At 40.3% G+C, this 18,044-nt stretch overlaps 1 protein-coding gene across 8 annotated transcripts in view; it reads left to right on the top strand.

The window, feature by feature from the left end:
• ATP8A1 (ATPase phospholipid transporting 8A1) overlaps positions 1 to 18,044 on the top strand; it is a 232,344-nt gene that overhangs the window by 110,686 nt on the left and 103,614 nt on the right. For all 8 annotated transcript variants that reach the window (XM_042251351.2, XM_042251349.2, XM_060417595.1 and 5 more), the window contains 2 exons: positions 2,055 to 2,139; positions 4,758 to 4,897. In XM_042251351.2, the coding sequence (XP_042107285.1) occupies positions 2,055 to 2,139; positions 4,758 to 4,897 (225 nt within the window). The remainder of the gene's footprint in view (positions 1 to 2,054; positions 2,140 to 4,757; positions 4,898 to 18,044) is intronic.

Below are 18,044 nucleotides of genomic sequence, written 5' to 3'. Positions count from 1 at the left end.
CACTTTTGTTTTCATGATTTTAATTTTTTAGTATTTTCTTAGTGTTTAAATGGCCTATTTTAATTTCACTGAAAATTTCACTAACCTCTGGGAAAAAATAGAGTTTGTAAGTTACACAGAACTCTCATTCTCAGAAAGGACCCATGAGGGGAAATTATCATTTCCTTTTGCTTTGCCCGCTTCCCATTTCACCACTGAGAAATGAAAAGAAATTCATAATTGGAGCCTGGAATATTGCATCTGTTCTGAGGTCACTAAGCTCTGTTTCTCTCAAGGGTTCTAAATCATACCTCACTAGTCTGCTTCCAACTCAGCCCTGAGACTCGAGACCCCAAAATGGGTAATACCACTGAGAAAGTAATTGCAGGTAAATGATTTATTTTTTCCTGGTCTAATAAAACCATGAAGGCCAAATACTAAAATTCTTAAAACATTAAACCCAAGCTAAAGAATAACTAAAGGAACAATAGGCCATTTATAACAGGGCAAAAATTAGAGACATGCAGTGATGCCTCAAGTTAAAGCTGAAAGGGACTTTAAAGATAATCCAGTAATTTAATTTTACAGACCAAGTAAAACTGACTTTTAAAGCTAAAGTGACACAATCAGAAATATTCAGCTGTAAGGCATTGCTTAGTTTGTCCAATGTCCTCCCTGCCATAGCCACCAGCTTGCTCCATGCATTTAACATGTGTTTCTCAGAGTCTGTTCCTTTGTGGACACCAACCCCATTAGATGCCCTAAGTCCTAAAAGGTTCAGTAGTTAGGTCTGGGCATCTATCAGCCCACTCCCTTGGAGCCACTGTGTGCATTAGCGTTTTGAAGGCTCTGAGGCGCTGCAGCAGGACATGCTCTTTAGCTTTGTTCTGACATTTCCCATGCTGTTTGAGTTCCGGACCATTCTTCCTCAAAGCATGGATGAATGCTGAAGCATTCTGCAAAATCTTTGGGGGGCAGTGAGGGGAGATCTAACAGCACATGACAGGTAAGTGAAGTATTGATAGAATATGAGATTTTGAACATTGGAGTAACTGGATTTATTCAGAAAGGAAAAGATGAAAATATAGGACTAGACCATCTTTCTTAGTGCCACAGGAAAGCAGTATTATTAAGGAAAAATATTTTGTGCTTCAACACTGATGCTAAATTGATTTTTTAAATAAATTTATTTATGTTAATTGGAGGCTAATTGCTTTACAATATTGTATTGGTTTTGCCATGCATTGACATGAATCCAGCACGGGTGCACATGTGTTCCCCATCCTGAACCCCCCTCCCACCTCCCTTCCTGTACCATCCATCTGGGTCATCCCAGTGCACCAGCCCCGAGCACCCTGTTTCATGAATCAAACCTGGACTGGCAACTCGTTTCACATATAATAATACACATGTTTCAATGCCATTCTCCCCAACCATCCCACCCTCACCCTCTCCCACAGAGTCCAAAAGACTGTTCTATACATCTGTATCTCTTTTGCTGTCTCTCATATAGGGTTATTGTTACCATCTTTCTAAATTCCATATATATGCCTTAGTATACTGTATTGGTGTTTTTCTTTCTGGCTTCTCTCTGTATAATAGGCTCCAGTTTCATCCACCTCATTAGAACTGATTCAAATGTATTCTTTTTAATGGCTGAGTAATACTCCATTGTGTATATGTACCACAGCTTTCTTATCCATTCATCTGCTGATGGACATCTAGGTTGCTTCCAGGTCCTGGCTATTATAAACAGTAGTGCGATGAACATCGGGGTACACATATCTCTTTCAGTTCTGGTTTCCTCAGTGTGTATGCCCAACAGTGGGATTGCTGGGTCATAAGGCAGTTCTATTTCCAGTTTTTTAAGGAATCTCCACACTGTTCTCCATAGTGGCTGTACTAGTTTGCATTCCCACCAACAGTGTAGGAGGGTTCCCTTTTCTCCACACCCTCTCCAGCAGCTAAACCGATTTTTTAAATACTCATTCGCTGCTAATAATGTTGCCAACATCAACTTTAGTCAATGCAGAATGCTTAGTTTAAGTGTATCATACCTTCTGTTTGTTTTCCAGGACACTGTAATTTATGACCGACTGGCAGAAACTTCAAAATACAAAGAAATTACCCTAAAACATTTGGAGCAGTTTGCTACAGAAGGTGAGTGTAATACAATAGTAAATATGACTCAAATAAAATGAAATCATATATTACTACTATCATATAGGATTATTCTTATTATTTTACTTGGAGATTCATAATGTAAGATAACAATAAATGTTGATCATTTAGATCTTACTATATGGTGTCCCTAGCTGCTATTTTTATTTTGCGCTCCTGTATTTATTAACATTTTGAAAGACTTTGTCCGCACATTTAAGGAGATGTAGAGCTTATAAATCTGTTTTCTTTTTAGAATGGATACCATTTACAGTTTAAATACTTTACATCTCCAGCAATGTAGAAGGAAAGAAACTAGAGTTAAAGAACTGGATAGTCTAATCTGAGTACGAAAGAGGAGAAGAAATCAATAAACCTCTATAACTACTGAAATAGTTCTCCAATTTAGCATTAACTCAGGACTTTTTATTAAGCCCCTGCCTCATGCCAGGCTCTATGTGAGGCCTGAGAATCCGTGGTAAACATAATAGTCCTGACGCTCTATTTGTACCTAAATGTAGTCTAGGGAGATGAAAGGAAATGAGAGTTGTTGAGCATCAGGGTCAGTTACTACAGGAATTTGTAGAATCTTATCTCTAAACTTAACAAAAGTCGCCAGTACTGTATCTGCATTTCCCATCTAAGTTTTCACTCTGGTCTGCTTCTGCCGGAACTGTGGCTGGTGGCACCAAGCCTGACCTCTGAGCCAAACCTTTTCCTCTTAATCCAAGCAGCAAAATGATAGGAATGTTCTTTTAAAGCACTAGGCTTTAAAAAAAATACAATAAAATAAAAAATAAAGCACTAGGCTTTGAAAAGCGGGGACATAGTGAACCTTCTACCATTTCTCCTCCAAAAATGGAAGCGCCTGGAGACCCACACATCTGTTGAGTTCAGATTCCACGAGGTACAACTTCCTAGGGGACGGCGGGTACAGCGTAAGCTAGCACATATTGCAGGTTCCTTTATTGAGGAAGGAGCGGGTTGGAGGAGCATCTTCCTTTTCTCTCGTTCTGATGTCAAGGATATTCTAGCTCCCAGACCAGTTCCAGCTGGCTTGGCCTCCACCGCCACCCCTTTCTCTCTGGCCCTGGGTAAGCAGCACTCGTGTACCATGGCTACCCCAGACTAAGTCTCCAGCTGGCGGGCTTCCCCCATAGCTCAGTCGGTAAAGAATCTGCCTGCAATGCGGGAGACTTGGGTTCAGTTCCTTGTCAGGAAGATCCCCTTGAGAAGGAAATGGCAACCCACTCCAGTATTCTTGCCTGGAGAATCCCATGGACAGAGGAGCCTGGTGGGCTACAGTCCATGGGGTCGCAAAGAGTCAGACACAACTGGGTGACTTTCACTTTGACTTTCAAGTCCCCAGCCAAGTGTCCAGAAGAGAAACATATATCCCTAATATGGCCCAAAGAGTTAAGTTCTATTTGCCGTGGTGTGGCAGTGACAGTGTACTCTTCTTTCTTGGAACGTGGAGTCTTCCAGGCATTTTATGTCCTGCATCCTCTGCTTCTTTTTCTGATGTGGTCCTGGCCGTATTTGATTTGACTTGATCACTAACACCTAATTATTCTGAGAGCTAAACAGCCTTGAATGAGAACGTTGTCTTCTTGGTAACTTAGTTAACTGCTTTTATCGTGGCTGGTAAATCTGTTCTTCGTTTTTCTAGTCTGTAAACTTTTTTCTGGCTCAGGGTCACCTCCAAATGAGTTAGAAAACTGACGGGCTCTGAATACAGGAAGTAGGTCACTTCAGACATCAGCTGCGATTGTTTGCCCAGGTGTTGCTGATAGGTATTCTTTTTTTTGTCACTGTCCCTCAATTTTTTAGACTCCTTATACTACAAATCCACTGTAATAAATATAGTTGGAGGAAGGTGGCTCTCCCAGTACACCCCATTGGGGTCCCTCTATTCCTTCCTTCATAAGCAGCTATGAAGCCAGTATTAATGAGCCGGCCACTGTGTTCAGTGCTGGAGTTACAGGTGTGAAGAACTCTAGGACCCTGGGACTCTAGAAGCTTCAAGCTCATGTAGGAGATCACAGAAAAAGCACAAAACATTGTCCTTCACGCCACAGAAGTGTTGGGGTCTGGGAGAGGAGAAGGCTTCAAAGAGATGATTTTCAGAACTGAGTCTTAAAGTAGATGCAAGGCAGGCAATGGAGGGGGATTGGGAGAGAGTGGAATGGAGGGGAGAAAAAAAAAAGATCAATTTGTGCAAAGACCCTACCATGGGAAGTGGACGGCAGAGAGTGAGGTTGAAGGCAACTGATATGTAGGGACTGAGCCAGACTTTAGGGTTTGAACTTCATCCTGGAGAATGATTAATAGACTTCAAGCAAAGGAATAACCTTAACAGATTAGGATTTTAGAAAAGTTACTCGAGGCATGAAGAGGGGATTGAAAGAGCTGGGGAATTAAAAGCCAGGTGCCAGTGGAAAGGCCAGAGGACTGTTGTTGATACACAGTTGGCACTAAGGTTCCATCAAACTCGAGTCAGACTTCAGCATCCTGAATCAGTGTTTTTGAAGTGAGAGTTTGTTCAAAACAAATGCAAGTGTCAGATTTCTGAACAAAATCTTATCTGATGTTGCGGGGGGCATGCTCCCTTTTTTCAGGGTTAAGAACCTTGTGTTTTGCCGTGGCTGAGATTTCAGAGAGCGACTTTCAGGAGTGGCGAGCCGTCTATCAGCGTGCATCCACATCTGTGCAGAACAGGCTGCTCAAACTCGAAGAGAGCTACGAGTTAATCGAAAAGGTACAACCCTTCTTGTGAGGAAAGTTTGATTTCCAGAAAACTCCAGCCTTGTTTCAGGGGGCCAGTAAAATAAAAATCAAAGTGTCTTGACACACCACTGTTGAATCTCCTCTGGTCTAAGCATTGACAACTCAGTTTTTTCCAAAAATTCTCTGGACTTACTTGGTATAGATTTTAGCTCTTTTCACAGTTTTGGATCAAATTGAGGTTGATCCAGTCTAGCAAGCTGCTTGCCAACATCTTGCATTGCATCTTCATCGCACGCCCTCTCCCCACACACAAACATGCATAAAAGCTGCATATAAGTGTGTATAGATGCAGTGGGCTTCCCTGCTGGCTCAGACGGTAAAGAATCCACCTGCAATGCAGGACACTCAGGTTCGATCCCTGTGTCAGGAAGATCCCCTGAAGTATTCTTGCCTGGAGAATCCCCATGGACAGAGGAGCTGGCGGGCTACAGTCCATGAGGTTGCAAAGTTGAGCAACTAAGCACATAATATATAATATAAAATAATGTAATAAGTATACAGCTGTGTTACTCCATGAAGTGAAGTCACTCAGTCGTGTCCGACTCTTTGCGACCCCATAGACTATAGCCTATCAGGCTCCTCTGTCCATGGGATTTTCAGGCAAGAGTGCTGGAGTGGATTGCCATTTCCTTCTCCAGGGGATCTTCCCGACCCAGGAATCGAACCCGGGTCTCCCACATTGCAGGCAGACGCTTTACCGTCTGAGCCACCAGGGAAGCCCGTGTTACTCCATAACCAATAATAAAGAACGTACAAGTGAACAATCCAGTGCTTATACCTGGCCTGTCATTGTTCACTTAGATACATCCATCATTTGTACCACAACTATAAATATCCTCTCTTTACTGATAAAGAAACCAGCCAAAAAGCCATGGATACACTGTGATTGATACTTCATAAACAGCGAGAAAGCTTGCTTCCTGAATTCAGAACAGCAAGCATTTTTATGTTGTACTGACTGTGTGCCAGGTGCTATCTTGAATCTTCAACCTACTTAATTAAAAACCTACTTAATCTTCGTAGCATTCCTTTGAGGTAGGTAGTGTTAATTATCGCAACTGTATAAGTGGAGAAATCAAGGCACCGGAGAGGTTAAGTGATTTGGCGGACATTCCTCGGCACATAAGAATGTAAGTCAGAATTCTTACTCTGGCTCAAGTTCAGGCTCTATAAGTTTCCATTAAATAACTTGCTACTTACATAATTCCTCCAGCTGTACTCCTGCTTGTGAGGCGTAGACTCAGGCTTTGCCTGTTAGCCGCAGTTGATCTCAGCTCCAGGTGAGTCGTGGCTGACATGTTTTTTTTCTTCCTCTGTCAATGCGCTTCCTGGTCCTTCCTGTCCCGAGTGGTAGCCAGCACTATGGATGCGTCCCTGGGCTCTCCCCACAGGCCCCTCTCTCCCCACGTGCCCTCTGTTCTGTGCAACCCCAGGCCTGGAATGCTCCAGCTGGAGCTGGTGTTCTCTGCTATGTGGTTACCTGTGACTCTCAATACTGCCCTCCTGTCTCCTCAGTAGACTGAGATCCCCCTAGAAGCTAGTTTGTTCCTAGCCCCTCCCTTATATTTGAACTTATTTTGTATCGTCCTTATTCCTCAGAAGACTTGGGGTAGAATGTATGAAACCTTCCAAGTTGATAAACCCCACCTCCACCACCAATTTTAGATGTGTACACCCACCAGGAGACTTGTTATCAATCCACTTACTGAATTTCTCTCTTTCTTTTCTAATATTGTATATCTGCTTACGTCTTTGGAATATCATGTAGTGAAATAAAATAATATTTTATTTATGAGACCATGACCATAATCTCTTTCATTGTTTCCAAAGTCACAAATTGTTTAAAAGCACTAATAGTATTACTAAATTTTAATCTTGGCTTTTCTTACTCTTTGAGAGGGTTTCCCTGGTGGCTCAGACAGCAAAGAGTCTGCCTGCAATGCAGGAGACTGGGGTTCTATCCCTGGGTTGGGAAGATTCCTGGGAGAAGGGAATGACAACCCACTCCAGTATTCTTGCCAGGAGAATTCTATGGACAGAGCCGCCTGGCCAGCCAGGTATAGTCCATTAGGTCGCACAACTGAGTGACTCACACACACATAATCTTTTGAGAAATTAAAAAAATTACTCTGCTTGGAGATGATTCTTTTCCTCCTGTCTCCTTTCGTACACAGCCTGAATATAATTTAGACTTTTCTCACGTGGCAATGATAGAATTAATATATAACAACTAACAATAAATATATTTTAAGTGGATTCTAACCATTAAATTTTGTTTCTACTTGAAACACTCTGGAGCAAATTCTGGAGTTGAATGTTTAATGTGAATAATGTTTTTACTGAGAATGTCCTAGAATTTATAGGTTGAATTTTATAGATTTAACAGTTGTGTGTGTGTTTAATATCTGTTATTAAATTTTGACTTCCCTCTTTTAACTAAAACAGATATTCAGCCTTTCTTCCAGCAGATGGTGATCGTGAGTCACATTGAAATTTAAGCTGCCTGGGGAAATCCATTACATATATTTACATATTTTTAGTTTACAGATACAGAAGTCTCTCTTAATACCTCTTACCTAAAATAAATGAAAAGAGAATTTATATCTAATTCCTTTTTTACTTTGTGATAAGTCATGCTCTCTTAATTTTTATTGAAAAATCAGAAAGATAGAGATTGGTTCAGCCAGCATGTTCTGAATAAGGACTATATCCCCTGAATCTATAGTTTCTTTCAGTAATTAACTTAATTAACTTTCATTAGGTGATTGATAAATGCTAGATATCAGGGACGCCCAACCAAATAAGGAACACTCTGAGTATCATGGTCTGAACTAATTCCTCCAGGAAATCCAGGAGTGACCCACAAGCTTTCAGGAAGGTGGTAGTTTTTTAAATCAGCCTCAAAAGATTATTTTACCCACTGAAGACGAGCAGAAGTCTTTTAGAAGAAAATGAATAGGAACAAGAACACAGAGGGGTCCCTGCAAGTAAAAGCTTTTCTGAAAAAAATGACTTTCCCAACCCTGATCATTTGGGAACTGTAGGTAGTCAGGGTGCTAGCATGTCTCCCTTTTGAGCTTCCATTCTTTATTAAAATCAGCTGGGGTTAGTATTCAGTGGAAGCTGTGGGGAGCTGCTGTCACACGTGGTAATGAGGCAGGTTCCAACATATCAGAGCAGATTCTGCTGCTGTGTCACTAACTATAAATTTAGCTGTCATAGTCCTGAAAGTGAAAGTGTTCATTGCTCAGTTGTGCCCGAATGTTTGTGACCTCATGGACTGCAGCCCACCAGGCCTCTCTGTCCTTGGAATGCTCCAGGCAAGAATACTAGGGTGGGTAGCCATTTCCTTCTCCAGGGGATCTTCTGATCCAGGGATCGAACCTGGGTCTCCTGCATTGCCAGTAGATTCTTTACCTTCTGAGCCACGAGGGAAGCCCTAGTTTCATCCATCTGGGCTTCTTCCTTGGCTACTTTAAATGAGACTTGTTTATTATGTGATCTGTTTTTCTTGTGATTAGGATCTATTTTTTTATATCGACCATAATATTGGGCTTTAGCATGTAAGCTAGTGACTTTCAAATTATTTTCAAGTCTCTCTTTTTTTAAAGAGTAGAACCTCTTTCCCAAAGTAAATAGTGCCTGAATATACTTACCTATTTTTAATACGTAGAATATATAAAAGCAGAGCTGTGCTGGTTAACAAGTGGAGGAGTGGGGAGAAGCCCCTAACAGGCTCGCCCCTGACAACCCTACCTTGCCCTCATCATGGTCCATGAGGGGCTTTTCAGGACTTTGAGACTGTGGAGCACAGTTTGGAAACCAGATGATAGTCCTCTTGTCTGAAATTTTTTTAGGAAACATGCTTCTCAAAATTGGTATAGATACTTTCTCTCACTTTTCAACAAAAGATCAGGTCATCCTGTGGTCATACATATGACATTGCTGGACATATTTGAAATAGTGATGACCAATTAATGGTATTATGGCATTATATTAAAGACATTCAAAATACAAAAGATTTGTAGAGCTCTTCCTGAAAACAAGAATGTATTTTAATGTTACAAAATAAATGACAATTTTATAATATCTTTAAGGTTACATCCTGCTTTCTATGTTATCCCTCCAGTGTTTGTTCAAACAAGTAATTCCATTTTCAAATTTTAGTTAAAGCCTTTTTTCCCTTGGGGGCTTTGACTCCTAGCATAATCTGAAAAAATATGTCCAAATAGGCCAAGAGCCTCCCAGGAGATAATGCCATCTGTCCTGTGGCAGTGCTTTGTGACATTTCTCCCCAGCGCATGTGAGCTCTGGAAGGTCCCCCTTCACCTCCAGGGTACAGTAAAGGAGAGAGAATGTGGGAGGCTGGACAAAATGCTCCTGATGGACTTTTCCCTAGTGACAGTCATAGTTAGAGGATTTAGGACTTTTACATCCATCTGTATAATGTCATCAACATCTCTGCTACACGGTTGGATAGTTTGGACTCCAGCACTTTCATTCAGATGTTAGACTTTTCAGGATTAAAAAGAGATCATTTCTAATGCTATGAGTTGTTTCAAGATGTTCCTGAAACACTTTTTTCTATTACTAAATAAAGGTCAAGAAGGTGACATTTATTACCGGGAAACCCAAGACATTCAGGAACAAGAAGGCTCACATAGTTAAAATGCAGAAGGGATTATGAGAATCACATCATATACTTGAGCTGTCTTGACCCAGTTTGAGGATAATTGTAGCATCACTTGGGTTTTGTGGACAGGAAACACCTTCCTCTCTGTTTATCACCACTTGAGAAAATTTACAGTTGTTTCATTTTTCAGACAACACGCTTGACCTGCTTTACCTTCTTTAGCCTCTTTTGAAGGGCAGTGTATTTGGATTTATAATTTAGATTATGAAACCACTTATAGCGTTGGTCTGTGTCTTTAAATATTAGATTATTTTTTAAGTTAAGAATTTATTTATTTGTATTTTGTCATGGAGAAATTGCAAATAAACAACAGAATAATTAGCAAGCCTTATACTTCTTTAGCAATGGTTTCTCTGAAATGTCTCACCTTCCTGATTGATCTGCTACTTCACATGTATTTCTAAGACAAAATTTATTTGCCTCATACTCATAATGTGCTGATGAGTTCCTTTGAATACTAGTAGTGCAGAGGAGTCTGATCTTACTTATGGGGAATATTTTATAATTAAACCGTTGTTTGAAACATAAAGGTATTCCTTCATGGTAAATAGAGTTTTTGAAAAATTTTTTATATTTATTTGCTTCAATAGAAAATGCAATTATATCTTTAGCATTATGTGAATTGCCTTGTAGTCATTTGAGATGCTTACAAAAGCAACTTATTTATCTTGAGCATTGCAGAAAATAGTGAGATATATTATATAATACATGTCTAGATTGGGCAATGATCAAAACAGTATTTCCCTGATGATGACATTGTTCTTGTTTTCTTTTCATATTTTGAGGCATAAATTGCAAAATATGCTTCTTGAAAAACGAAAATTTATGCTTCTGCCAAAGTTTTTTTTTTTTGGTTAATTATGAATCAGAGATGATCATTTTTGAACTTAATAGTAATCAGGAAACTACAGTTTTGGCAGCATTTAGCTCCCCTTTGAATCAAGCTATGTTGTGTATTATATGTACAAATTTTGTAATTCACAATTAATATCTATCCTCCACTAGACTGAAGCTTCATGAGAGCAGGGTCATTTTATCTTATTTGTCTCTGTGGCTCCAAGAACTGCCCGTCTGGCTGGTATTAATCACTGAATAAATATTTGATGAATAAATGAATGAGTCAATTAAATAATTAATTCAAAGGCTGAATTTACTTAGTGTTTGCTTAACGAAAGCCTGCCTTCTATTACCCACATAGTGTGGGCTTTCTGCACGTGGAATATGTTGATTTCAAATGTGTTGTCACTAAGGATGTGACTTTAAGAATGTGTTAGAAAAGATAGATAAGGATTTAAAAGAATCCATTCATTACAAATTTAGACTCAGCCATAAAAAAAAAAAACTAAACACCCTGTTTTCCAAGTTATTTAACATATAAATGTGGGAAGCACATGGTTGGAAAGATTCAACAACAATGCCCCATGCCCCAGCGCTTGTCAGGTGCTGTTGTGGGCTCTGGGGGCATAGAAAGGGACAAAGATGGAAAAATCGTTGTCTTCGTTTCAATGCTGAGTGTGAGGTAGTATTGAACACTGGAAGGTGTCATGGCAGACAGGACCTAGGACCCTGGGTACTGTGACAGGCACTGAGCTAGAACAGCGAGGTAGTTAGTGATCTTTTTACATTATTTCCTTGATTCCTCCCCCCACATATGGTTGATGTTTCTGGGATTTTTTTTTTTTTAAGCCTGCCTTGATGTGGCGTAATATAGATCAACCATTACACTCTGGTGACTAACAGCAGTCCAGCACCCTTCCCAACGTGTGGCAGTGAGTGGTGTAGAGGATTCCTAGAGAAATATAAAGCTTAATGAAAAACAGAACTTTTCCTGAACATTTATGACTGCCAAATTCACAGTAACTTCTGTATTCGCATTGAATGCTTTTTCAGATAAAACTACCCAGTTCTATTCTTAGTAGCTGCCAATATCACTTTCGTTTGTACTAAAAACTGAAAAGTACTAGATGAAAATTTACATGATGTACTGGTGATTTCGTGGTTTCAAATTCCAGTAGTTTCCTGTTTTACTGTTTGCTTAAGAACATTTGCAGTCTGTCAGCTTATCTACTAAGGGGACCTGCCAGTTTTAGAGACTTTACTAAGCTCCACGTCCCCTGCTCCTCTGCTCCTTAACTTGATTATTTAGTTCCAGGGCTTCTAACATAGGGTGTGCAAAATGAGCCACTGGGGTAAGCAAGAAAATGTTATAACCTGTATTGCTACTTATGTTTTATCTCACCTTTTTTTTTTTTTTTTACAATTTTTTGTTACATTTTGCAATACATATAATTTGTTAATATTAACAAAGCAATTGGGTTATACAAAAAGTATAGACATCCCTAGGTCTTAAGTAAGTACTCAACACTTTTTCCTACCTGACTGCTCAAATAAAAAAAAAAAAACAAAGAGAGAGAAAGTTGAGTTAAACAGTCAGTTTTCATCCTTATACTAACTCTAGTACAGCCATCTTATTAGCCTTGTCTTGCTAAGTGGGCTTCCCTCGAGGCTCAGTGGTATAGTATCTGCCTGCAATACGGGAGTGAGTTGAGTTGAGGTGAGTCACTAAGTCATGTCCAACTGTTGCGACCCCATGGACTGTAGCCCACCAGCCTCCTCTGTCCATGGAATTCTCAGGCAGGAATACTGGAGTGGGTTGCCATTTCCTTCTCCAGGGGATCTTCCCAACCCAGGGATCAAACCTGGGTCTCCCGCACTGCAGGCAAGATTCTTTACCGACTGAGCTACCGGGGAAGCCCAATGCAGGAGACCAGGGTTCAGTCCCTGGGTTGGGAAGATCCCCTGGAGGAGGGCATGGCAACCCACTCCAGTATTCTTGCCTGGAGAATTCCATGGACAGAGGAGCCTGGCGGGCTGCATTCCATGGGGTTGCCAAGAGTCGGGCACGACTGAGTGACTAAGCAGCAGCAGCGGCGACATATCCAGTAGTTGGCTGAGCAGGGATTCAAACCGCAGTTCGGTCTTAATTCCAAATTGTATGTTCCTAATCCATATGTTATTCTGCTAGTGGTTTAAAAGGAAGCAAGAATGTATGTAAAACATTGGCATCTTGAAAAATAAAATGCAACCACTCATATAGTTGAGTCATCATGAAATCAGCTCTTGGAATTGGGAGACATGGTGTGTTCAGGACCTGTCCGCTTAGGAAATGAGATAAGCTGTGTGTGCCCTGTGTGATGTAATATACTCTATCCTCCTGCAAGGTGAAGGTGGGGATTTGCTTCTCATGATTTTCCCTCAACTCGTCTTTTGGAGTCTTCTTACTGAAAGTACTTAGTGTTCCCTTAGATCTCTAATCCCACGCTCCTCCTTTCTGGTGATCAAACCCTTATTATGAATGCTTCGCGGTAGACTTTCCACAATGGGTTTTGCTGTCTTCTCACTCAGATAAGATGGATGTGTTGTTTTTGCTGGCTACACCCAATGGCCTCTCAAATCCTGATTCTTTTCAGCTGGGTGTGTGAATTCTGACCTTATTTGGCAAGCCCTTGGCTGTGTGAGAGTTCAAATATGATTACTGTGGTTTAAAAAGCACCAAGATAAAAACTGCTTCTTGGCCTGGGTGGCACGATTTCTCCAGAACCAGGTCAATGAAGCATGCCAATGATTTAACGCTCTTAGTCTAACCCAGCTTTAGCTGAAAGGACAGAGGTACAAGATTCTCTTCTCTTAAATGCAACCACTTTGTTGCGTGCAAAGTGATTTTGAGAAGGGAAGCCCAAGAGTGAATGATGTCCAGTGGAATGCAGCATTCTTGGAGAGCCAGCATTATGGAATGCCTCTGAGAGGCCCATGGCCATCAGGGACTCTGTATTCCAGAGCTTCCATATTTTAAAGCTAACAAGTGTGATGACTGCCTTAACCTCTGAACTGGTCTTGCACCCTCCGTTCTTCCCATTCCATCCCCAGTTGGCCACCAGTGACCTTTCTGAGATATAAATCTGATCCTGTCCCTCCCCTTCTGAAATTCTTCTCCAGATGCCCTGTGCCTTTGGAATCCCCAACATAAAAAAATAACCACTTTGATTCTCATTCCCTGCCAGCTCTTCCAGGCTCATCGTTTTCCTAACTTACTATTCAGAGTTTGAGATGACTGATTCAATTTTATCATCAGAACAACCCTATTACATTAACGTTATTTAAATCATCACATGCCTCCCTTCATTTATCGGTTCCATATTGACTAAATGGCAGCTTCTCAAACACAATATGCTTTAGCATACCTATGTCTTCGCACATGTGATGTCTTCTGTTTGGAATTTCTTCATCCATCCCTCCCCACCTCTCCCTAGTGCTTGGCTAAGTCTTAATTCTTCTTTAGGATTTAAGGTCAGATGTTAACTGATGTTGGATGGGTTTTTTGAGCCACCCAGACTAAGAAAATACTTATTTCCTGTGTTTATCTTTTGTACTCACAGAAAATTTTGTGTTTACTTTTAAGATCGTATATAGCATATAGTCATGTGATTGTTTAGGGAGAGTACTGTTTTTCTCTGACGGTAATCATATATTACAGTTGAGAGGCTTTGTCTGTAGTTTGGGATTGGAAGGAGAGGAGAGAAATGGGACCAGAGGACCTAAGGCCAGGCTAAGGAAGAAGGGTTGGAGCTGATCAGTCAGAATGGAGGCCAATGCAGAGATGGGCTGCTCGCCACTATTCCACATCAAGGGTCTGCAAACTCCAGCCCAAGAACCACTTCCACCCACCACCTGTTTTTGTAAATAAAGTTTCATTAGAACACAGCTCCACCCATGTGCTTACAAATTGTCTCTACAGTGACAGAATTGAGTCATTGCAGCACAGAGTGTATGACCCTCAAACCTGAAAATATTTACCATCTGTCACTTGATAGAAGGAGTTTTGTCAGCCTTGCTGGAGATGAGCAGTTAGGTCCTCAAACTAGCAGCTTAGTTACCAGCGCACATTTCCAGGTTTTACCAGACGAACTCAGAGAAAAGCTCTGGGTATAGAGTCCGCTGATCTGTGTAATAAGCCCTTCAGGTAAAATATGAAAACCCCTGCTCTCCATTCCTACTCCTGTGGCTAAGTACTTGGGGCTTGATGACTGCCGGGCAGCAGAAGTTAGGAGAAATAGATACCAATGTAAAGCAAGGAGGGTACAGTCAGAAGACAAGGCAGGGAGCAACCCAAAGAACAGATTCTGAAGCACAAACCCCAGGAAGAAAGGGACTCTGGTTGTGTCCCACTGTCTTGCCCAGAATGGCAAGGGTGTGTAGGTGTGTGAGAGAGAGACATTGCAGGCATGCATGAGTGGGTGGGTGTGTGAATGCAGGCATGTGTGTGTGCTTGGAAGGGAGTCCGTCCTAGAGTGTGAGTCTGGGGCATACAGGTGGAAAACAGGACTGAGGCTGAAACCCCTTCATAGAAACAGATTAGTACTAAGAACTGAGCAACAGAGACAGATGTTTCAGAGTGTGACAAGTAATATAAGATTCTAACTTTCATTTAATCTCAGTCTCACTCCTCATTCCCTGCCCTGGGATGTGTATTATTCTTGGTATCTTGTTCTTACCCTCCCAGCTCAGCTGTACCCTGATTCAGTCTTGCATAGTTTACTCACCCTCCCCACTAACTGAAGGAATCAGTGTAAACACTTACCAGTATCTGATATTTCTCAGCTATGGAAATGTTACTTCATTCTCCAAATCACAGTCTTATTTTATGTTGTAATAAAGGTTACCAAATGTTGCTAGTATTTATCCATATTTACTCCAGTGATAACATTTATTTGTCAGTATTATTTCTTTTTATTTGTCTTCAAAGAAACTTCTGCCAAATAGTCCGTGTTGTGATCTGAAGCCCAAGTTACTATGCTTTTTCTCATTTAGAAACATATCACAAACTTTAAAAAAAATCCAAAATAGATCTAAACCCTGAGACAATATTTGTTAATGTGGAAAAAATCACTTTGAGGTTCTGTTATATAGTAAAATATACATGTATTGAGGACAAAATATAATTTCTAAATCTGTCATAATACATTTTGCCATAGTTTTTAAGTACTCTGCATGAAGCTTTTTATTTTTACTAGGGTAGAACTTTTATATTTTTATCTTTTTTTTAAAAAATTACATCAGAAACATCTAAAAGAGAAAATAAGATTGTTGAGGACTTTACTGGGTAAATAAATATTATTTCATAATTTTTCAGTGATAGCTAAATCTATGTCAAATAGGTATCAACTGAAACCTTTATAACTTTTGGCACAGTTACATTTTGAAAGTAAAATTAGTGTTTTAGGCTTTTTTTTTAATTCCGTAAATGCCATGGGAATTTTATCATGTTTCAACACTTGCTGAATATGTAATTCCCATAGTGACCATTAGTGGCCATCTGTGTAAGGTAATACATGTTTGGGATGAAATTGATTACGGCCTAAACACTCTTGTGTTAAGATCAGGAAAAGCACGCAAAGTTCAAATCTTTTTTCCTAATGATCGTTATGTAGCTAAAGATATTAATTTCCAGAGACTGAACAGTCTATCACTCAAGATCTAATCTCACAACAAATGACCTCGAAGGCAAAGGAAAGGAAGCCGCAGAGCCGTCCACTAAAATTAGTAAGTGCCCTGCTCGAGGAGCTCTCAGGATACAGGGGAAATGAACAGGCTTTCAGATGCAGTGTCTCATTTACAGGCAGCAAAGTAAACCACTGCAGTTTTGCTGAATATTCAGAAATGTTTCATTAGAAATTCCTGTTCTCATAGCCACCAACACACTGCACATTAGCCTGCTTATGACATTTCTCAACATGTACATTGCTGGCCCTACATCTTTGGTACTTTATTTTTGCCTGGTTTGAAAAATGTTTCCTTTCTACCTGTACAAAACCAGCTGCTTTCCTTCTTTCAAATGTGCTTTCCATATAATCTCCTCCCCCGTGCAGTCATTTTATTTTTATTAGGCTTGTTCACAGCAGTGGATACCCATGTACTTCCTGTGCTCATTTATCCCCTTAGAGTAGAACTAGAAAATATACAAATATATTTGTTTATTTATTTCTAATTAATGTATTCACATCTTGGCTTTCATATTATCTACCCCAGGGTTTTGTAAAATATTACCAAAAAAAATTTAATTTTTTGGTTTAAAATTTTTGAGAGCATGTATTACTCAACTATCTTCATGGGATCCTTTAAAAATCTTATCATGCCTTCTGTAGAATATCTAACATTTGAAAACAGCTCTGTCCTGGTCTTTGCTGGGATGTGGGCCAGAATGATTTAGCTACTAATGCCCTAAGAGTAGCTGAAAGAATTGATGAAATCATTGTCTCAGCGTTGAAATTCATCAGTTGTGAGGCTAGCATAGTTGATGCTGAACTGGTCTTCCTTTTCATTCTCGAACTTCTTGATGATAATTATTCATCAGGTTTTGATAGATTTCAAATCTGCTTCCCATTAAAGATAATAAAGTAATGCCATGTTTTTAAAGAAGGAAATTTGCCTTCCTGTCGTATATATTATATACTAAGAAGTCATGCATCAAGTTCATCTAATAGCTGCGTAAGTTATTTGGAGTATATTGAAGGGAAAATGGGCTAGAGTGCAACAGTACTTTAGAACATTTGGATCTGGGTGTTTTTGTTTTTGTTTTTTTTCCTTTGTCATTCACTCTCTGCAAATATATCAAATTCTGACTATCAGGGTTCTGGGGATACAATATAAGGATGAATAAGACATGGTCCATGCTTTTTCTTCCAATTTAAAACTTTACTTTCTTTATAAAAGACTCCCCAGAGCCCTTCTTCAGCATCACCTCAGTATTTGGGCTTACAGGGTCTCCCTTGAGTCAGCACTTAGTGCTCAGGCCAGCATTCTTACAAGGAATATGCCCAAGACAGGGCCCTACCCTCCCTGTTGCCAAATCGGGACATCAGCCTGCAACCAGAACGACAGCTCCATTTGGTCCTCTCCTTAATAGTACTTAAGTAGAGAAGTACTTGAATAAAGAAGTCAGTACTAGCCCTTAACATACTGATGCCCATTTCATTTACTTCAGCCAACATTTATGAGACTGAGAGCTGACTGTTGTTCTGGGCACCGTCGTTGAGCGAAGGGACAAGAATGGGATGGGCAATACAGGCAGTCTTGGTTCAAGCCCTGCCCTTCCATAATCTTACCCCCGTATGTCACTGTTGTTTATCACTGCCCTTATCTGGGCTTCTGTCCCCTCATTTGTAAAACAAGGAGCTTGGAGACATGGTCCCTACTTTTGAACAAAACTACCAGAGTCATACGTTTAAGCAGCTAACCTTAATATGATAAATTAAGGCCTTCCCTGGTAGCTCAGATGGTTAAGAATCTGCCTGCAATGCAGGAGACCCAGGTTCAACCCCTGGGTTAGGAAGCTCCTCTGGAGAAGGGAATAGCAATCCACTCCAGT

The sequence above is a fragment of the Ovis aries genome, chromosome 6, assembly GCF_016772045.2.
Source record: "Ovis aries strain OAR_USU_Benz2616 breed Rambouillet chromosome 6, ARS-UI_Ramb_v3.0, whole genome shotgun sequence".
NCBI classification, from domain to species: domain Eukaryota; kingdom Metazoa; phylum Chordata; class Mammalia; order Artiodactyla; family Bovidae; genus Ovis; species Ovis aries.
This window is presented reverse-complemented; position numbering and strand designations above follow the sequence as displayed.